We start from the raw sequence: 22,538 nt of genomic DNA, 5'->3' as shown, positions 1-22,538 counted from the left end.
AGATTCATGGAATGTCCCACTGCTTGGTCAACATTTATATTTCAACTAACACACAAAATGGATGAAGTAGTTATTTAGCTCACATGTATGTATGGGACTTCACTAAACACAGATTTAAAGTCACAATTTATTGCATAATAATGACTGTGAAATGCTTGGGATATTCTGGGAGATGAAATGTGCCACATAAAAGTGCTTTCTTTTTCACACATGCATATTCTCTGGTGGACTATGACTTTTGCCTAGATATCAATGTTTTGTGGATTTCAAAGCAGCATATTGCATACAAAGTGGTTTGTAACATCAGGATAGACATTATCAGGAGCTTAGAAAAAAATGCAGTTTCTTATACTTTCTCCCAACTGTGTAAACATCTGACCGTGCGGTTTCCACCACATGAGGCACCATTCCACAGCTGAAAGTGCAGGCAAGTGGCTCATTGGGGTCAATTTGCTGATTCTCCTCCTCTCAGAATTATTTAGGTGTTCAAATCAGGAAGTCGGTGGTCAGGAATTATGAGAAACCTTGTGCCCAACACAGTCAGTGAGAATGTCTGCCTCACGAGGCTTACTTGTTGCTTACAAAAGTATTTTACCTCGCTTTCCTATTTTATTGCCCATTAGCGGTCTCTGAAACTGTCCCACTGCTTCATTTGGCAGCTTGGGAACAAGTGAGCAAACACAACACTTACTGACCTGACACATTGCTCCAACTAGGTCGTGAGGAGTAAAAAAATAATTGCTGAAATAAAAATTTACATTTCCTGTTTACCAAGAACAAGCTGCTCGACGGAAGCCTGAACCTTCCTCTTCTCCAGCCACTCATTCACATCTGAATCATCTGCCAGACAGTTTTACCACCGCCCTATGTCCAGCAAAACAACTTTCAGCACTAATCACCACATTCTTTGGGCATTTGCTCTCTTATTCAACTGCTGTTTGTTTGAAATACAGAATTTGCAAACCATCACCCACGTTCAGCTCCCTTTAACACTGCTTGCATAAAGAGGACAATAACGTTCAAGAACACAGGAGGAATATAATCTTTTTCTTTTAAACCTTCAGCAATTATTTTTTTGAAAAGCACATAGATTTGATGACTCAGTCGGTAAAAGCATCTTTAGATGTCACGTACAGCTGGTAGTGGGATGAGGGTGTTGCATGTTTTGTTGGAGTAAATCTGGCACTATGCAATAATGCAACACAAAAAGAGGCCATTATGTCCATCAGGTCTGTAGTGGCTCTTTGAATGCACTATCCAATTAGTCCCACTCCCCGGTTCCTTTCCCTTAGCTCTGCAATTTTTCCTTTTCAATTATATATTCCATTCCCTTTGAAAATTATTACTGAATCTTGTCATGTGAGAGTACCTTTAAGAAATGGGTGTTTAAGAAATGTACATTTAAGAAATGGGTGTGTATATAAATATCTGTAGTGAGAGTACCTTTAAAAAATGGGTGTTTATTACTGCAGTGATGTCAGAGAGTGGGTGAAGCTGGGCTGTCTGTCGGCTTTTTTTACTTTCGTTTTAGGCTGTTTGCTGCAGGGTGTGTATTAGTTTCGTTTTCAGAGCTGGATAGCTGCAGTCACAGCCAGAAGGTGTATGAATCTCTCTCTGTAATCTAAAGACTGTAAATCGATCCTGGTGATTTAAAACTAATAACAGTAGTGACTTTAACCTGATGTGCTTCTGGTAAAAGGTGTTTTAAGTCTTATGGATGTTAAAAGGAAAGCTTAAAGGATTACTTAGTGTTGTATTCTTTGGGGGTTGTATTTGAATTAATGGTTGCTAAGATATTCACTGTATGTTTTAAAAAGGTTAACTTGAGTTCATAGAATAAACATTGTTTTGATTTTAAAAATACTTTTCCATTTCTGCTGTATCACACCTGTAGAGTGGGCCGTGTGCTCCCCATACCACAATCTAGTAAGTTGTGAGTCAGGTGAACTCCACGATACACTTTGGGGTTCTCTAAACCCTGGCCCATAACAAATTGGGGGCTCATCCGGGATAAAAGTCTATCTATTGGATTGGCTGCGTGAACATAAAGACAGTGAGGGATGAGCATATTGTGGTTGCTTTTCAGGTGTGATATTCTAGTTTAAGTAGGGAGTGCGTTGTGGACAATGGCTCTTTCAGAGGCTCTGAAGCTTTTAGGGGTGGAGACGGTTACACGCAGTACCTTACGGACAGAGACTAAAAGCAGACTGTTAGATTTGGCAAAAATATTGCAGTTAACATTACCTGACAAAATGCGAAAAGATGAGGTAATTATGGCGGTGGCGAAGCATTTAAAGTTACCTGAGATACAGCAAAAATAAAATTCAGTTGAAAATTAAACAAATGGGACATGAGAAAGAATTAAAGCAGCTTGAATACGAAAGAGAGAGAGAGGAAAAAGGAAGAGAAAGGGAAAGAGAGAGAGAGGAAAAAGAAAGAGAAAGAGAAAAAGCGAGAGAAGAAAGGAAAACGGAAAGAATAGCCCTAGCAGAACAAAAAGAGAAAGGGAGATACAGATCAGGGAAAAAGAGAAAGAGAGAGAGTTTGAACTTCAGAAAATGGCCATGAAACATGACAGTCAGTTAAAATTGGCAGACGTAAAGGGAAACGTACGATTGGTTGATAGTGATGAGGATAGTGAGAAAGAGCGTCATAGTCGAAGGCTTGGTGGGAATCTATTTAAATATGTCCAAGCATTGCCAAGGTTTGACGAGAAGGAGGTAGAATCCTTTTTAATTTCATTTCAGAAGGTAGCTTAACAAATGAAATGGCCACAGGACATGTGGGTATTACTGATTCAAACAAAGCTGATAGGTAGGGCTAGTGAAGCGTTTGCATCACTGCCGGAGGAGGTATCTGAGACGTATCAGGAGGTGAAAAAATCCATCTTAGGTGCATATGAACTAGTGCCTGAAGCCTACAGATGAAGGTTTAGAAATTTAAGGAAAGAATTTGGTCAAACATACATGGAGTTTCAAAGGCCCAAACAGAGTAATTTTGATAAGTGGATAAGGGCTTTGAAAATAGACCAAACGTATTAAGCTCTCAGAGAAATTATACTTTTGGAGGAATTAAAAAATTCAATTCCTGATGTAGTGACAACTCACGTGGAAGAGCAGAGGGTCAAAACTGAGAGATTAGCAGCAGAAATGGCAGATAATTATGAATTAGTTCATAATTCAAAGCTTGGTTTTCGACATCAGTTTCAGCCTGTGAGGGATAGAAACTGGGGACATGAGAAATACTCAAGTGGTAAAAGTAAAGGTGATCTGATGGAAGATAATAAGGAGAGTGTACCTCAGATTGAAAAAGAAATCTAGGAGGGTGGAAAAGAAATGAAAAGTTTCAAATGTTTTCACTGTAATAAACTAGGCCATGTAAAGTCACAGTGTTGGTGGTTGAAGAAAAGCACTGGGAAGGCTGATGTGGTAAAACAGGATAAGACAGTGGGGTTTGTTAGAGTGGTAAAGGAAAGCCCAAGTGAAGCGAAGGAGGTGCAAAAGATTGTACAGCCTGATCAAGAGGTGATTGATAAGAAGGTGCCAGATCTCTTTAAAGAATTTACTTGTGTGGGTAAAGTTAACTCATGTGTATCAGGAGGAGCAGGTAAAGAAGTCACAATTTTAAGAGATACGGGAGCTAGTCAATCTTTAATGGTAAGAGATGAGGAGTTATGTAGTTTGGAAAGAATGTTGCCAGAAAAGGTGGTAATATGTGGAATTCAGGGTGAGAGGCGAAGTGTTCAATTATATAAGGTAAGGTTGGAAAATCCAGTGAAGAATGGTGAAGTGGTAATAGGAGTAATAGAGAAACTATCTTGTCCAGGAATACAGTTCATCTTGGGTAATGATATAGCTGGATCACAGGTGGAGTGATGCCTACTGTGGTTGATAAGCCAGTGGAAAATCAGACAACTGAAGTGTTGAAGGACGAATATCTTGGGATTTTTCCAGATTGTGTAGTAACAAGGTCGCAAAGTCACACGTTAAGACAAGAGGAGAAATCAAAGAGTGAAGATGATGTTGAAGTGCAACTATCAGAAACGATTTTTGATCAGATGGTTGAAAAAGAACAAAACAGGTGGAGGATGAGGCGGATATTTTTAGTTCATGAAAATTGGCGGAGTTACAACAGACAGATATAGAAATAAAACAGATGTATCAGAAAGCAAACACGGAAGAGGAACCTGAGTGTATACCAGAGTGTTATTACCGTAAAAGTGATGTCTTGATGAGAAAATGGAGACCTTTACATATGCAGGAGGATATAAAGTGGGCAGAAGTTCATCAAGTAGTATTGCCGGTAGGGTATAGAAAGGAGGTGTTGCGATTTGGTAATTTGGTGAGGTACCAGTGGGAGGTCATTTGGGGATAAGGAGAACTCAAGCTAAAATCCAGAAACATTTTTATTGGCCTGGACTACATAAAGATGTAGTTAAATTTTGTCAATCATGTCACACATGTCAAGTGATAGGAAAACCTCAAGCAGTGATAAAATCAGCACCCTTAATACCCATTCCAGTATTTGAGGAACGTTTTACAAGGATCCTAATTGATTGCGTAGGACCGCTTCCGAAAACAAAAAGTGAGAATCAATATCTTTTGACTATAATGGATGAGTCTACTAGGTTTCCAGAGGCTATTCCAGTAATAAGCTAAAAAGATTGTGGACGAGTTACTTAAATTCTTTACTAGATATGGACTACCCACAGAAATACAATCGGATCAAGGATCAAATTTTACCTCAAGGTTATTCAAAGAAGTTATGGGTAGCTTAGGAATAAAACAATTTAAATCAACTGTGTACCATCCAGGATCGCAGGGAGCGTCAGAAAGGTGGCATCAGACATTAAAGACAATGTTGAGGGCTTATTGTCAAGGTTATCCAGAGGATTGGGATAAAGGAATTCCATTCGTACTGTTTGCAATTAGGGATGCACCTAATTGGTCAACAAAATGTTGTCCTTTTGAACTAATCTTTGGTCATGAGGTAAGAGGACCACTTAAATTGATTAAGGAAAAATTGGTGGGTGAGAAATCGGAAATTACACTATTGTATTACATGTCAAATTTTAGGGAACAATTAAATAGAGCAGGTGAATTGGCGAGACAACATTTAAAAGTTGCACAAAATGTGATGAAACGGTTAGCGGACAAGAAATCCAAAGTTCGTAGTTTTGCCAGTGGAGATAAAGTTTTCGTATTGTTACCAGTGGTAGGTGACCTTTAAAAGCAAGTTTTTGTGGACCTTATCAGATTGAAAAGAAATTAAGTGAGGTGAATTATGTGGTAAAAACACCAGATAGAAGGAATCACCGAGTGTGTCATGTGAATATGCTTAAAAGGTACTTTGAAAGGGAAGGAGAAAAAGGAGGAGGTTCTAATGATTCTAACTGAAAATACGAACCAAATCCGGATGACTGTGAATTTGACACACCTTAAAATAAATTGGAAAACGAGGATGTTCTTAAAAATTGGGATAAATTGTTGAGTTACCTTCCACAGGAAAAACAGACTGACCTGAAAGAGTTATTGATATCACATGGGCATATTTGTGGAGGTAAATTGGGAAGTACTAAAATGGCTATACATGATGTAGATGTGGGAAATGCTGTTCCAATCAAACCACATCCATATAGACTTAACCCTTTAACATTGGCACAGGTTAACAAAGAGATTGAGAGTATGCTTAAAAATGGCATAATTGAAGTGGGTTGCAGCCAATGGCGCTCACCCATAGTGATGGTACCTAAACTAGACAGTACCCAACGGTTGTGCATGGACTATAGAAAGGTTAATGCAGTTACAAGAACGGACTCTTATCCTATCCCACGTTTGCAGGATTGCATTGAGAAAGTGGGACAATCAGCTTTTATTTCCAAACTGGATTTACTTAGCGGTTACTGGCAGGTACCTTTGTCCGAAAAGGCGAAGGAGATTTCAGCTTTTGTAACTCCAGATGGTATATACCAATTCAAAGTTATGCGATTTGGCATGAAAAGCGCCCCAGCCACATTTCAACAGTTAACTAACAAAGTCGTTTCAGGATTACCCAATTGTGTAGTATACATCGACGATCTGGTAATTTTCAGCCAGACATGGAAAGAGCATTTAAAACATCTGATGGACTTATTTGATCGCCTTCAGGAGGCGGGTTAGGTGATAAACCTAGCCAAAAGTGAATTTGGAAAAGCCCAAATCACTTTCCTTGAGGAATTTTCAATACCCTCGAGACAAAGGGAAATAATGTGATTTCTTGGCATGAGTGGATTTGATCGAACATTTGTGCAAACCTTTTGTAGTGTGATTGCTCCACTGATGGGACCTGCTGAAGAAACCTCAAAAATTTCAATGGACAGCGGGCTTTCAACAGGCATTTGACTGCCTGAAAGCTGTGATAACCAATGCTCGTGTTGGAGAATTACAAGGGACTCTGTGATGAGATTGAACTAAAGTATCTGACTTTAAAGAGAAATGCCGAGACATAGAGAAATGGACGTATCGTGCAGAGACCTTCTTGTTCAAAGAGACTGTCAATCGAGAAGGATTTCAGTTGGAGGAAGAAGAACGGGAAAAAAAATGGACTATATTATTATACCTGTTTGTGCGTGTTCTTTTTTGAAACGTAAAAGTATATTTACTGTGTGCATTTCTTAAAGGGTAGTGAAAAGGTGAAAAATGAAACCACCTTGAAGTTGATGGTTTTTCTTTCTTGGGGGGCGGTGTCATGTGAGAGTACCTTTAGGAAATGGGTGTTTAAGAAATGTACATTTAAGAAATGGGTGTGTAGATAAATATCTGTAGTGAGAGTACCTTTAAGAAATGGGTGTTTATTACTGCAGTGATGTCAGACAGTGGGTGGAGCTGAGCTGTCTGTCAGCTTTTTACTTTCGTTTTAGGCTGTTTGCTGCAGGGTGTGTTTTAGTTTCGTTTTCAGAGCTGGATGGCTGCAGTCACAGCCAGAAGGTCTATGAATCTTTCTCTGTAATCTAAAGACTGTAAATCAATCCTGGTGATTTAAAACTAATAACAGTAGTGACTTTAACCTGATGTGCTTCTGGTCAAAAGGTGTTGTATGGATGTCAAAAGGAAAGCTTAAAGGGTTACTTAGTGTTGTATTCTTTGGGGGCTGTATTTGAATTAATGGTTGCTAAGATGTTCACTATGTTTTAAAAAGGTTAACTTGAGTTCATAGAATAAACATTGTTTTGCTTTAAAAAATACTTTTCAATTTCTGCTGTACCACACCTGGAGAGTGTGCGGTGTGCTCCCCATACCACAATCTAGTAAACGTTGTGGGTCAGGTGAACTCCATGATACACTTTGGGGTTCTCTAAACCCTGGCCCATAACAATCTGCTTCCACTACCTTTCTGATAATGCATGCCAGATCACAACAACATGCTGTGTATAAACATTTCTCATCTAACCACCCTCCTCAGCTTCTCTGGACAATTATCTTAAATCCATGGCCTCTGGTCATCTACCCTCCTGCCAGCGTAAACAGTTTCTCTCCATCTACTCCAACAATGCCCTCAAATCCAGACACTATAGGGATTATACAATGGTTACAGCTCAGGAAACTCCTGCCCCTCTCTGAAACAACTCAATTAATGGTATCACCCTGCCTTTTCCCTGTAGCCCTGCACATCTTTTCTCTTCATATAATGATCCAATTTCCTTTTGAAGGCCAGGTTTGAATCTGCCTCCACCACACTCTGCAGTGCATTCCAAATCATTACCATTGACTGCATAAAGTCGTTTTCTCTTATTTGGTTCTTTAACATTCACCTTAGATCAGTGTCTGCTAGTTCTCGATCCTTCGGACAAGGAAACAGTTTCTCCCCATCTACTCTGTCCAGACCCCTCATGATTTTGAACACCTCTATCAAATGTCCTCTCACCCTTCTCTTCTCTCAGGTGAACAACCCCATGTTCTCCAATCTATCCATGTACCTAAAGTCTCTCTTTCCTAGAAGCATTCTCGTAAATCTTTTCTGTGCCCCTTCTAATTTTATACCCTCACCTCCTTTTAAAGTGTGGCGCCCAGGAATGGACACAATACTCTCGCTGAGGTTGAACCTGTGTGTTATAAAGGATCGGCATAACTGTTATTTTTGTACTCTATGCCTCTATTTATAAAGACCAGGATACTGTGTGCCTCCTTAACAACTTTCTCAATCTTCCTGCAATCTTCAACGATTTGTGCACACATGCCCCCAGGTCTCTTTGCTCCTGCAGTCCCTTTATTTTCTATTGTCTCTCCTTATTCTCCATCCTAAAATGTATCACCTCACGCTTCTCTGATTAAGTTTTAGCTGCCACGTCTGTCCAGGAACAACAGAATATTAACCAGAACTGCTTCACCCAATTACTATCGAACACAGTGAGTGATGCACTAATCATCCATCTTCTGGAAACATTTTGGAATGAATTAAAACCCAGTGCTCTGCAGCATTGCACTTTTATGCAATATATTCCAAAGATCAGGGGCGCAATTCTCCACTCCCGCGCCGGTTGGGAGAATCGCCTGGGCCGCCAAAATTTCCCGCGATGCCGGTCCGATGCCCTCCCGCGAATGGCCCCGTCGAGCTCCGCGCTGCGCAGGCCGGAGAATCGCCCGAGACACCCAAAACGGTGATTCTCCAGCACCCCTGCTATTCTCAGGCCCGGATGGGCCGAAGTCCCGACAGCGTGACCCCAGTTCACACCGTCGCCGTTCACACCTGCTTTTTAAAGTCGTCAGCCAGCACTGAGCAGGTGGGCGGACTGTTGCGCAGCGCCTGGAGGCCGATGGGGATGCAGAGGATGAGGATGATGGGGCGCATCAGGGTGGGGGGAGGGGCGCAGGACGCAGACACTGCCCGGCTGCTCGTTACGTCCAGGAGGCTGTGCGACAGCACCGCCGCGGACAGCAGACACGCGACGCGTTGGTGGCCGCACGGTTAACGCACTGTGGGGGTGGGATTCGCTGAACACTGCCACTTGCACTGTCACTCCTGTACACGGGCACAGCACCCACCACCTCCCCCCCCCCCCACCCCCGCCCCCCCCCACCCCCGCACCGCGTTCACGGCAACAATTCCACATCACCTTACCACTGCGGCACTACGGGATTGCACAACATTGATGATTGGGTAAGCGGGTGTGAACAATGCCATGTTAAATGATGACAGCCCGCTCTGCGATGAGCTGTGAGCTCAGATTCGCCAGCCGAGGTCTGACTTATGGCTATGGCTGAACCATGCACTCCGGTGGTCACAGCCTTCGTGACGGATATTTCACCACATGCCCGTGTGGGGTGTCTGGCGTCGGTGTACCGAGGACAACGGTGTCCGATTATGGGGGGCGGGGGAGGAAAGGGTCAGCACATCCGGAACAGACCTTGAACGGCTCGTATACCACAACGCCAATCGGGCACCCTCCCGAGCCCCCTGGCATCGGACATAGCACACAGTCTTACAAGTCAAATGTAACAGTGCGTTTATTCGTGTGGTAAACATAGGTGCCCTACCCACTACAACTAGAATGTGCCCTGCACCCGTGCCAACTTCTTACGTGCCGAACGACTTTGCCTTACGGGCCCTACCACTACGTCTAAGTGTGTTCCCAGATGGTACAGCAGGAGTGGAGGTGGACTGCTGTGAATTACGCCCTTCGACATGGCTCCCCGTCGGCACACGTTTCCTGGGGCGGCCCGGCTTCGATGGGCCAGGCTGCTCTGCGGGGGTGCTGGATGGCCTGGTGCCACCCTGACCTGCCTGCTCCCCACCAGATGCGCCAGGGACGGAACTGGGGGAGGCCGTGTTTACCGGGACGTCCCTTGGTGGAGCTACCGGGACGGGCCCCAGAACCTCCTCCTCCCTCAGGGAGCCCGGTGGCCCCCGGGCCTCACTGTGGGATGGAGATGAGCTCGGAGACATGCCCCGTCGCACCCCCGACACCTGGCGCTGCCAGTCCTGGAGGCCTGCAGCGGTATCGACCACGGTCCAAATGTTCGCCGAGACGGGGCCCAGGGAGTGCCACATTCCTGCCAAGGTCTGTGCGATCTCGACCTGTGAGTGCGCGACGCCATCCATCACGTGCGCCAGGCGGTCAATGCTCTCCGCAACCGACTGCTGGGACAGTGCCATCGCTTGCTGGGACCGGGCCATGGCATGGTGAGACTCAGCCAGGGCCTCGAGAGCGGCGGCAATGTTGTGTTGGCTCTGTGAGATGGCTGCCTGTGAGAGGGCAGCCCGCTCCTGGGCCATGGGTGACGCCTGCACGTGAAGCCCAACGCCTTGCAGAACCTGACCCATGGCTGAAACCCTTTCACCCATTGCCTCCACCGCGAAAGCCACCCATGCGGTGTCGGCCTGGGTGGCTGCGATGAGCAGCACCACTCCCTGCTCCTGGACGCGGATTGACTCCTCCAGCTGCGTGTGCAGGTCCTGGAAGATGGCCCTCATCCCGTTACTCAGTCCCTGGGTGTCCATGCGCATCGGTTGTCCGGGCGGGTTAATTACATCCAGGAACCCGGGAACCGTCTGAGTGGCAGCTGGTTGCTGGGCTGCCCTCCGACCGTCCAGCCCCTCGGCTGCTGCAAACTCCACCTGCTGTACTGGCTCGGCTGTGGGGTGCGCACCAGACAGTGACCCGGGAGCCTCATCACTTATATGCCCAACCGAGGTGGGTGTCTCTGTGATGGTGAACAGTGTGGGAGACAGCAGTGCCGCAAGCTCGAGGTCATCATCCGTCAAGAAGTCTGGTGTGTACTGGTCCCCCTCATGGCCCGGCGCAAGCTCCATGCGGGCCATGTCGTCTTGACCTCCAGTTCGATCCAGCAGGTGTGTGGCCGTGATGTGGGCTTCTGCATGACTGTCCACCCTGTGCCCCTCACTAATGTCTGTCCCGGTGGTCTCAGCATCCCGGTCCTGTGTCCCAGACTGTGAGGTCTGCCCCCCTGTCCGACCGACTGCCAGCCACCCCACGGGCATGTGGTGAAATATCCGTCACGAAGGCTGTGACCACCGGAGTGCATGGTTCTGGCGTGCGTCCCTGGGTGCAGTTGCGGTGGGCGGCGTTGCGCTGCTTCCTGGGCGAGACGTCCCTGAAGGTTCGGCGGATGGCCCTGGGGAACATAAAAGATTCGGGGTTCGTTAGACACGGTGGCCCTATTGTATGGTGGTGGTGGGTGCACAGTGTGAGGGGGGATGGGATCTGGGGTGCAGTGGCCAGAGTGTGAGGGGGGATGGGATCGGGGGTGCAGTGGCCAGAGTGTGAGGGGGGATGGGATCGGGGGTGCAGTGGCCAGAGTGTGAGGGGGGATGGGATCGGGGGTGCAGTGGCCAGAGTGTGAGGGGGGATGGGATCTGGGGTGCAGTGGCCAGAGTGTGAGGGGGGATGGGATCTGGGGTGCAGTGGCCAGAGAGTGAGGGGGGATGGGATCGGGGGTGCAGTGGCCAGAGTGTGAGGGGGGGAGGGGATCGGAGGTGCAGTGGCCAGAGTGTGAGGGGGATGGGATCGGGGGTGCAGTGGCCAGAGTGTTGGGGGGGGGGGGGGGGGGGGGGGAAATCGGAGGTACAGTGGCCAGAGTGTGAGGGGTGCGATGACGGGTTGGAGGTGGAGAGGACATGCAGGGTTCTCTCACTTGCTTCTGCGCCTCCGGCCTGGCATGGCGCGACCTCCCGGGTGGCGGATCCCCCAGTGAGGTCCAGGTCCCTCTGCTCATGAACAGTTAGGGGGTGCAGGACCGGAGAACCCCCTCCGGTTCTCATGCGCTCCCGTTGGTTGTGCGCTGACTTGTCCTCGGGGGGGGGGGGATCATCAGGGCATGCAGATATAGACAACATTGTTGCTGGTTCAGGAGACAGCACGCCATGGCTTCCCTCCAGGGGGGGTCCCGGGGCTCATGTGGGTCGAGTAGATAGTTGGGCACCGTGACACTCCCAAACTCCCCCAACATCGCCCCTGATGCCCCAGTCCACCCCAACACTCCCAACTCCCCCGCCCCACCCTACTCCCCCCCCCCCCTCCCCCCCCCGTGCCGGGGGCGGGGGGAGCCTGGGGGCACCCTCATGGCACTTACCCTGGCAGCCCGGGTGAGGTCATGCAGCTTCATGCGGCATTGCTCCCCCGCCCGGGGGGTTTGCCCCACAGCACTGACTGCGGTGCCCACCTCCCGCCAGCCGCGCCTCACCGCGCTGGATGGCTGGCGATGCCCACGTCTTGGGCAGAGGGTGTCCCTTCTCCGTTGCACCTCATCCACCAGGGTGTCCAGGTCCGTGTCCCGGAACCTCGGTGCGGCTCTTCGGGGCTCAGCCACCTCCTCTCGTCTCCTCCGGGTCCTCTGTGCGCGGATCGCGCAATTTATGACGCAGCGCTGGGTCATTCGGGCGTTGCGCGGTGACGACGCGGCCTTCGCGGCACCCCCCCCCCCCCCCTCCCCCCGAGGTTCTCGCGGCCCTGATCCTAGCCCATTGTCGGGGCTTGAATCGGTTGGGATCGGGGTCGTTTCGCGCCGTCGTGAACCTCGACGGCGTTCACGACGGCGCAGCCACTTCGGCGCGGGAGTGGAGAATCGCGCCCCAGTTTTTTCTGGGACATATCCCATCAGAGCTACCCACTATTGGGAATTCACAAAGGTGCCTGACTTTCTCAAATTCAGAAGTCTAGACTGCTGAATGAAACTTAGTGCCTTGAGTCACTCTCAATTACAAAGGGAAGAATGGAGTCTGTGCTAGTTTCATTCTTTGAGGTCAACTATAAATGACAGTAACCACTTATTCACAATGGATGCAATCTAAGCACTTCCACACAAACAGAAATGTCTTGCAATGAACCCTCCTCTCCAAAAGGTGTTGGCAAGACCCAAATCCACAAACACTGGCAAGAAAGAATTTGCATCAGTGAAGCATTTTAAAACAAATTCCAAGCACCACCATAGCACAGGGTGCAGCCTTAGATAATAAAACCACAAACTTAGTTCCTTTCACGGTGACACAGTGGTTAGCACTGTTGCTTCACAGCGCCAGGGACCCTGGTTCGATTCCCGGCTTGGGTCACTGTCTGTGAGGAGTCTGCACGTTCTCCCAATGTCTGCGTGGGTTTCATCCGGGTGCTCCGGTTCCCTCCCACAAGTCCCGAAAGGCGTGCTTGTTAGGCGAATTGGATATTCTGAAGTCTCCCTCAGTGTACCCGAACAGGCGCCGGAGTGTGGTAACTAGGAGATTTTCACAGTAACTTCATTGCAGTGTTAATGTAAACCTACTTGTGACACTAATAAAGATTATTATGATGATAAGTAAAATGAAAGTTGGCACTGGAATACCTTTATTTAATAATTTATATCATTGCATCAAAGGATGGAAGGGAAAGAATTCCAGGAAATTACAGTAAATCTGTTTGCTCCTAAAGGAGTACACAAAATATCTTTTCATTATCAAGTAACAAAGCTGCCGTCATGTACAGTAACCATTTAATCTGAACATTGGCAATTAACCAAGGGAGTTGTAACTTAAGTCAAAAAAGAAGAGGAGCTAATCATGACATTACTTGAGAGCAATTGCGAATAAGGTAGAAAGAAATTGGCTTGCACTTACCAGCTGAACATAGGCGGCCTTATAATCAGGACGCTTCACTCTCTGATTCTTATGATTTCTCTTCTTGTTAGTACCTAAACAACAGTTTGAGTGACTATGAGTAATATATATTTAAAGATATTCAGTGTATTTGAAGAGAAGTTATAAGTGTTACACAGCAAGGGCAGGACGGCGGCACAGTGGTTAGCACTGCTGCCTCATGGCGCCGAGGTCCCAGGTTCAATCCCAGCTCTGTGTGGAGGTTGCACATTCTTCCCCGTGTTTGCGTGGGTTTCGCCCCCACAACCCAAAGATGTGCAGGGTAGGTGGATTGGACACGCTAAATTGCCCCTTAATTGGAAAAAATGAATTGGATACTCTGAAATTTTTTCAAAAAAAAAAGTGTTATAGTGTGCTTTCTACCACGCTGCCCAAATCGACTGCATCTTTGTCACTGCCACACTAAATATGTTGCCCTCCTCAGGTTCTCCTCCACTTTATCGCCATCATCCAGTTTCTGTTCTTCCAGACAAACTTGCCAGTGGTCAACTTAAACTACCTTGTGACACCAAACACTTAGATGCCCATCACAATCTGTTTGTCCTGTCTCCCTTATACTTCTCCGACCCCTCCGACCTCTTCTCTCACCAACAGGCGAATCTTGGGAATTCTTACTCCCTTTCCTTATATTACCAACCTCAACAATATCGCTTTACACCCACCATCCTCCAGTCTTCTACAATTCAACAAGGGTGCTTTTTCCTCAGTCTCACTTTTATTCAGTACTTAAACCACTTGTTTTCTTTTCTTCATACCCCCAGCTCCAGACTGCCCAGCCATCATCATTAGCCAAACGTCACTAAAATTCTGACAGAACAGTGAAGTCTTCAAATATGCCGCCATTCTTCACTTAAAATAAAAACAGGGACACTTCACTAACCACCAAGAGGCACCCTTCACAAGAAACCTTAAGTACCCTACAGGAAAATTTATGCAAACATTATTTTTGAATATCTTCAATGATACAGGTTCGAACTAAACAGTTTGCTCCATATAATGTTCTGAAATTACCGTCCCTCTTTCCTCAACATTAAACTACTTAAAGATATTCATACTCTGACACAGGAGGAATAAAAAAACTCCTTCTACAGCTCCTAAAGCAAATTCACATCCCAAAGTGGAACTAAACTATACAGAGCAGGATATCAGATTCAATCCCTAACCTATAAGGCGTAGGAGCAGAAGTAGGCCATTCGGCCCATCGAGTCTGCTCTGCCATTCATTGAGATCATGGTTGATCTGATATAATTCTGAACTTCACATTCCCACCTTATTCCCATAACCCTCAATTCCCTTACTGAATAAAAATGTCTATCTCAGTCTTGAACACACTTAACAACTCAGCCTCTACAGCTCTCTGTGGTAGAGAATGCCACAGATTCACCACCCTCAGAGAAGAAATTCCACCTCATCTCTGTTTTAAATGGGCAAGTGCTTACTCTGAGATTATGCCCTCTGGTCTTACTCTCCCACAAGAGGAAACTCTCTCAACGTTTACCCTGTCAAGCCCCCGGAGAATCCTGTATGTCTCAATAAGGTTGTCGCTCATTCTTCTGAACTCCAAAGAGTACAGGCCCAACATATTTAACCTCTCCTCATAAGAAAATTCTTCCATATGCAGGATAAACCTAATGAATCTTCTCTGAACTGCCTCCAATCATACTTTAGATAAGGGGACCAAATCTCTTCACAGTATTTCAGATGTATCAAGTTACAATAATAGTCTTTATTGGTGTCACAAATAATGAAGTTACTGTGAAAATTCCCTAGTCGGATCACTCCGGCACCTGTTCGGGTACACAGAGGGAGAATTCAGAATGCCCAATTCACCTAACAAGCACGTTTTTAGGGACTTGTGGGAGGAAACCGGAGCACCCGGAGGAAACCCATGCAGACACGGGGGAAACGTACAGACGCCGCAAAGACATTAACCTAAGCCAGGAATTGAACCTGGGACCCTGGCACTGTGAAGCAACAGTGCTGACCAATGTGCTATCATGCCGCACATTGACTTCTGCATCCTGGCATAAGGAGGTAAAAAACAGGAGGGGTTTCACTCCTGATTTCTATCCTGTGACTCGAACTGAAAAAGAGTTTTAGGAACTTGGATAATAAAGTGGATGACGCCAAGTTGTAATGTCTCATCCCTACCGAACCTTTTGTCCCAAACACTAGCTCACTCACCTAGAAAAACAAAGATACAAGCAACATGACAAAGCTTGGTTCATTCGAAAGCAAATGGTGTGACTTGTGGCCAATGTTTAAGCAAGGTTCATTGTAACAGCATGCAGGCTGTGCTTTTAACCAGTTTCGGGCAATTACTTACAGTATTGTATCCTGGTCCTCACAGCAGCCACTGGGACACTATAGATGCTCTGCAGGTAATTCTTCACATCGAATTTTGTCATCCTGTAAAACACAGGTTAGAAATAAAAGACAACTTTTATTAATGCGCGCATAAAGAAACGGCCAAATATTTTTGCACACCTATGAATCAGAGTCTGACCATTATGTAACCCACAGCTTCACAGCTTTGACAATCAGTGACAAGTTAGTGGTTGACTGCCAACAAACTACTGGTTGCAGTGTCATAATAATGTCATGAGAATGTCGCTTTAAGAAATGTTTGGTTGCTCATGTTACTGCAGTGATGTCAGAGTGTGCGTGGAGCTGGGCTGTCTGTCAGCTTTTTTACTTTCGTTTTAGGCTGTTTGCGGCAGAGTGTGTTTTAGTTTCGTTTTCAGAGCTGGAGAGCTGCAGTCACAGCCAGAAGGTGTATTAGAGTCTCTCTCTATAATCTAAAGACTGTAAATCGATCCTGGTGATGTAAAACCAATAACAGTAGTGACTTTAACATGATGTGCTTCTGGTAAAAGGTGTTTTAAGTCTTATGGATGTTAAAAGGAAAGCTTAAAGGATTACTTAGTGTTGTATTCTTTGGGGGTTGTATTTGAATTAATGGTTGCTAAGGTGTTCACTGTATGTTCTAAAAAGGTTAATGTGTTCTATGAACTAATTAGATTAGTTCATAGAATAAACACTGTTTTGCTTTAAAAAATACTTTTCCATTTCTGCTGTACCACACCTGTAGAGTGGGCCGTGTGCTCCCCATACCACAATCTATTAAAAGTTGTGGGTCAGGTGAACTCCATGATACACTTTGGGGTTCTATAAACCCTGGCCCATAACAATAACTTAATGGCAAAAAGCTTTGAGCCAAGGTCCTCCACAGTGGCTTCCAGTATCAAACTGCCATGAACTGAAGCTTAGACTTTCCTGCTTTCAAATTCAGAAATATCTAAAGCTCACTCAGGGCCTCTAGAGGAAGAAACCAGTACTGTACACAATGGAAGCGAAATGCCTGAAAACACACACATTTTAACCATCAAGATGACTGCTTTTGTACAGGTGTCTCAGGATTTCCAAACAATTCAGGTGTAATCAGCCCAATAAATCAGAACAGCCACTGGGTCCAGTGTCACATTCCTTAGAAGCTAGCACCCTCTCAATTCAGGAGGGCCGGGAAACCAGACAGAATACTGATGCCAAAGCGTCACTTGATTTCGCTTAAAGTCCTAATATCCCTCAGTTTTGCCAAGTTCATTTCTATACCTTCCTACTTACTCCATCGGAATCCTGAACTGGACTGTATTCTCTGGCTGCTCCCTTCCAGGCCTTACTAGGGTCATAAAAAAGTTGGTTCGAAATATCCGCAGCTGAGGGTTCCCAAGTTGATATAACGGATAGCTGTAGGGAAATGAGAGATAACATTTAAATATATACATATATAAATAACACTGAACAATGGTACCATGGAATTTGTATATTAAAAGATCTTGCAGATGCACACAATCCTTGTTCAAAAATTACTCTTCCAGCTGCACATTTACCAGTGTGGACCTGAACCCATTCTTCAACCTTCATCCTGAACCTGCTCCCACTCTGCAAGGGAGTACAATTGGCTTCCAAAACAAGCTGTGGGTTTGCAACAGGAGAGCACCAGCTAGAGACAAGACATGGTTAGACAGGCACATGTCACTAAATGACAGGGTCTGGAGGAGCAAAACATGTTTAAGTTAAAGTGAAGTAGACAACAATTTTAGACTTCCTTGTATATGTATTTTTTTATTCGTTCATGGGATGTGGGCATCGCTAGCCGGGCCTGAGGGCATTTAAGTGCCAACCACATTGCTGTGGATCTGGAGTCACATGTAGGCCAGACCAGGCAAGGATGGCAGATTTCCTTCCCTAAAGGATATTAGCAAACCAGATGGGATTTTACGACAATCAACAATGGTTTCATGGTCATCATTAGACTTTTAATTCCAGATTTTTATTTTATAGAATTCAAATTTCACTATCTGCCGTGGTGGGAATCGAACCCGGGTCCTCAGAGCATTACCCTGGGTCCCCCGATTACCAGTCAAGCGACAATACCACTCCGCCCGCCACGTGAAGAGTAAAATAAAGCAATGGAAGCATGAGAATTGATCGGACATAGTTAGATAGTGGGAATAGCAACGTTGTGGACACATGGGTGCAACACCAAAACGAATGGTGTGTATGGGAGTGCTGAATAAGGGGACCATTAAGCAGTAACAGGCTGCATTTATTCCATGCCTCATGATGGAAATCTTTGTGTCCTGGAGGTTTCCTTTACTGCCACCTCATGCACCCAACACCTTGCAGCTAAATTGAAAATAAAAACACAAAACAATGTGTAGAAGACCACAACTGAAAGGTAGACAGACTATTATACATTCATAAGTTAGCAGTCATGCATTTCCTTTGACCTGCGGCTAAATCCCACAGGAAATCCATTAGATTACATATTTGTAATATATTGTGGAGAGGGAACCAGATTCATCCATTCACACTGTATTTGCCTAACTAATTTACAGTTAGTGAAGTGGTGCCAGTTTTGCCGAGACCGAACTTTGGTTTGTAAACCGTGTCAAAGCTGAACTGACTCTGAAGCAAACTGGATTGAGATTCCCACTGAACAGTTTGCCCTGCCCAGCAACAATTTGGCATTTGAATTTGCCTCTGATTTCAGATCAGACCTGAGGTTTCAGCCAAAATATTCCTCCCCCTGAGCAAGATTTTGATCCCTTCATCCCCTCTACCCAAAAGGATTTCTCATTCCAAACCTATCCCCAGCACTTTTGGAGCACAGTAGTACAGTGGTTAACACTGTTGCTTCACAGCACCAAGTAGCCAGGTTCGATTCCGGCTTGGGTCACTGTCTGTGCGGAGTCTGCACATCCTCCCCGTGTGTGCGTGGGTTTCCTCCGGGTACTCTGGTTTCCTCCCACAGTCCAAAGATGTGCAGGTTAGGTGGATTGGCCATGATAAATTGCCCTTAGTGTCCAAAATTGCCCAAAGTGTTGGGTGGGGTTACTGGGTTATGGGGGTAGGGTGGAGGTGTTGACCTTGGGTAGGGTGCTCTTTCCAAGAGCCGGTGCAGACTCGATGGGCCGAATGGCCTCCTTCTGCACTGTAAATTCTATGATAATCTATGATTCCCAGCTTGGGTCACTGTCTGTATGGAGTCTGCACGTTCTCCCGGTGTCTGTGTGGGTTTCCTCCGGGTGCTCCGGTTTCCTCCCACAAGTCTTGAAAGACGTGCTGTTTGGTGAATTGGACATTCTAAATTTTTCCTGTGTACCCGAACAGGTGCCATAGTGTGGTGACTAGGGGATTTTCACATTAACTTCATTGCGGTGTTAACGTATGCCTACTTGTGACAATAAAGATTTTTTTTTCTTTTTTAATTATTTCCCACCCATTACCCTTGCCTACAGTTTACCTTCACCCTCCTTACTTATCCCATTTATAGTAACTTCTCCCTCCAAGACAAAAATATGTCCAATCAACTTCTCTCCCCTGACCCACGCAGACACGGGGAGAATGTGCAAACTCCACACGGACAGTGACCCGGGGCCAGGATCAACCCCAGGTCCTCGGCGCTGTGTTCTTTTTGCATTTGAATTGACTCTGAAGACCACCTTGGTCGAACCAAAGAACTTTGACTTTAACTGAACCAATTAGAGCGCCTGCAGGATCAAGTCAATCAATCTCTGTAAGGTGCAAAGTGGAATGTTTAAATTAGTAAACTAATCTTAAATCAAGATCATCTTCCTCATTCCAACACACAATATAACACATACAGATTAGTCAATTACACTAAACACTGACAGGAAAAGCACAGAATGCTAGATTAGTTAAGAGCACAGAGGTTGCCTCCAGCATCCTGTCTAATAGCTAGCCTCCATTCAACGTAACTAAAACGGATGACCTCATCATAAATTGAATTGTTTTGGGGGCATTGCTGTTCGTAAATTAGAAGCCACATGTCTTCGATCACAACAGTGACGGTACTTCAGAATGACTTCATTGGATGTAAAGTGCTCTGGTACATCTAAGATTGTGACGGGGGCTATATAAACACAAACGTGGAAGGACAGTGGTGCAGTGATAATGTCGCCGGACTAGTAATCCAGAGGCTCAGGCTAATGCTCTGGGGGCACGAGTTCAAATCCCACCACAGCAGCTGGTGGAATTTAAGTGAAAGTAAAAGTAAAAATCTTGGGGCCAGCATGGTGGCGCAGTGGTTAGCACTGCTGGCTCACGGCACCGAGGACCCGGGTTCGATCCCGGCCCCGGGTCACTGTCCATGTGGAGTTTGCACATTCTCCCCGGGTCTCACCCCCACAACCCAAAGATGTGCAGGTGTGTGAATTGACCACACTAAATTGTCCCTTAATTGGAAAAAAAAAAGAATTGGGTACCCTAAATTTCTTTTGAAAATAAATAAAAATAAAAATCTGTTATTCTCAGTAATGGTGCCCATGACACCATTGTTGATTGTCATAAAAACCTATCTGGTTCACTAATATCCTTACGAGGAGAAAATCTGCATCTTTACCTGGTCTGTGACTCCAGGCACACAGCAATATGGTTGAGTGCCCTCTGACGAAGTCCAGCAAGCCACTTAGCTGCATCAAACTTCGAGCAACGTGGGTGTACCTACACTAAATGGACTGCAGTAGTTCAAGGCAGTAGCTTACTGCCACCTATTCAAGCATAATTAGACATGGACAACAGATTGGCCTTGCCAACAATGGCCACATCATACAATCCCTACAGTGAGGCCATTCGGCCCATCGAGTCTGCACCAGCCCTCCAAAAGAGCACCCTACCAAGGCCCACACGCTGCCCTATCCCCCGGCGGAAACCCATGCAGACACGGGGAAAACGTGCAAACGCCGCACAGTCACCCATGGGTGGAATCGAACCTGGCACTGTGCGGCATCAGTGCTAACCACTGTGCACACCATGCTGCCCCTAATGATTCAAAACAATCCCCCTACAGAGACTAGAGCCTTAATACAGCACCTTAGACCTCTTGGCCACGCTACCAGACTGAAGCCAAAAATTTAAGTTTGGTCTTTTGTGGGGCCGGAGTGATGTCATCCATCTGATGTTTAACATGTTATCATAGAATTTACAGTGCAGAAGGAGGCCATTTGGCCCATCGAGTCTGCACCGGCCCTTGGAAAGAGCACCCTACACAAGCCCACACCTCCACTCCATCCCCGTAACCCCACCTAACCTTTTTCAACACGAAGGGCAATTAATCATGGCCAATCCACCTAACCTGCACATCTTTAGACTGTGGGAGGGAAACCAGAGCACTGGAGGAAACCCACGCACACACGGGGAGAACAGACCAGTGACCCAAGCTGGGAATCGAACCTGGAACCCTGGAGCTGTGAAACAACAGTGCCTAGGTCGGGGTGCTCTTTCGGAGGGTCGGTGCAGACTCGATGGGCCGAATGGCCTCCCTTCCACACTGTCAGAAGTCCATGGAACCCTGCACGCTTTTCTTTTCAAACATTTATCCTTCAAATATTTATCCAATTCCCTCAAGTTACTAGCGAATCCATTTGCACCACCTTTTCAGGCGCAGTCAAGATCACAGCTTGTGGTGGTGCATTTTTTAGTTTCACCTTCATTGCCAGGTGTATGGATGACCCAAGTATGGCTCAAGAAGGGTGCAGATTAGATACACTGTGAATGGAGAGCACAAGCCCAGTTCTAGTTACATTACAGGACATGCCGAGACCCGTTGGGTTCAGTTCACATACAGTTTAATTCAGAACAGTTGGCAGACAAAGTGCTTTTGTTGGCAATCTTCCATTTGCAGCAATGGCCTCACCATCTGGTCCCTTTGTTTAAAAAAAAGTGAATCCTTGTTTAATTAACTTCAACGTCCATTTTTCACTTAAAAGAGAGGAACATGGGGGGAAGAGAAGACAGAATAGCTCTGAAAGTTACTGAGGGACTAAATTAATTTCTATCAACAAAATATCGACTGATGTTAAAGAGCTTTACTAATTACTCATTCCAGGCACTCACAACTAATCCTAATTCAGTTAGTTCAGAGTTACGGGAAAGACTGCAAATGATTAGTGTAATATTTTTATGCCATCAATCCAGCTGACAGAAAAGTTATCAGCTTTAAAACAAAAACCTCACAAATAGTGCACCAGGAAAGTTCAAATTTTTACAGCGCCAAGAGCATAAATGGTTCTACATCTCCACACATAACGCAGTATTGCTTTAATTTAATTCATTCCACCAGCAAGTCAGAGCAGAGAGTCAGAGAGCCACATACACCACCATCCACATAACCATACACATCTCATCTGTCCCACTTTGAAGAGTAATTTTTATATTGCAAACATTAACATTTTTCTGCCAGAAGGTGCTCTATCCCCCAGCTACAAATCCCTTACATCCAAAGTATGGAATCAAATAGCACAGGTCTCCTGACATCAGCCATTAGCAAGTCAACTGAGCTCTACAGGCTCGAAAACTAGAATTGGGTTAGCATTCTTTCAGGGAGTATCTGG

At 45.8% G+C, this 22,538-nt stretch overlaps 1 protein-coding gene across 3 annotated transcripts in view; it reads right to left on the bottom strand.

Annotated features, from left to right (window-relative positions):
* The window catches only part of mrpl23 (mitochondrial ribosomal protein L23), a 65,359-nt gene that overhangs the window by 34,016 nt on the left and 8,805 nt on the right, over positions 1-22,538 (bottom strand). For 2 of the 3 annotated variants that reach the window (XM_072518921.1, XM_072518922.1), the window contains exons 2-4: positions 17,245-17,367; positions 15,947-16,029; positions 13,582-13,655 (exon numbers count right to left, since the gene is read on the bottom strand). In XM_072518921.1, the coding sequence (XP_072375022.1) occupies positions 13,582-13,655; positions 15,947-16,029; positions 17,245-17,367 (280 nt within the window). Of the gene's footprint in view, positions 1-13,581; positions 13,656-15,946; positions 16,030-17,232; positions 17,368-22,538 lie in introns of those variants that run through there. The other variant, XM_072518923.1, reaches the window with a different exon arrangement.

Source organism: Scyliorhinus torazame, chromosome 10, assembly GCF_047496885.1.
Source record: "Scyliorhinus torazame isolate Kashiwa2021f chromosome 10, sScyTor2.1, whole genome shotgun sequence".
Lineage (NCBI taxonomy): Eukaryota > Metazoa > Chordata > Chondrichthyes > Carcharhiniformes > Scyliorhinidae > Scyliorhinus > Scyliorhinus torazame.
The sequence above is the reverse complement of the archived record's forward strand: the minus strand, read 5'-3'. Positions and strand labels throughout refer to the sequence as shown.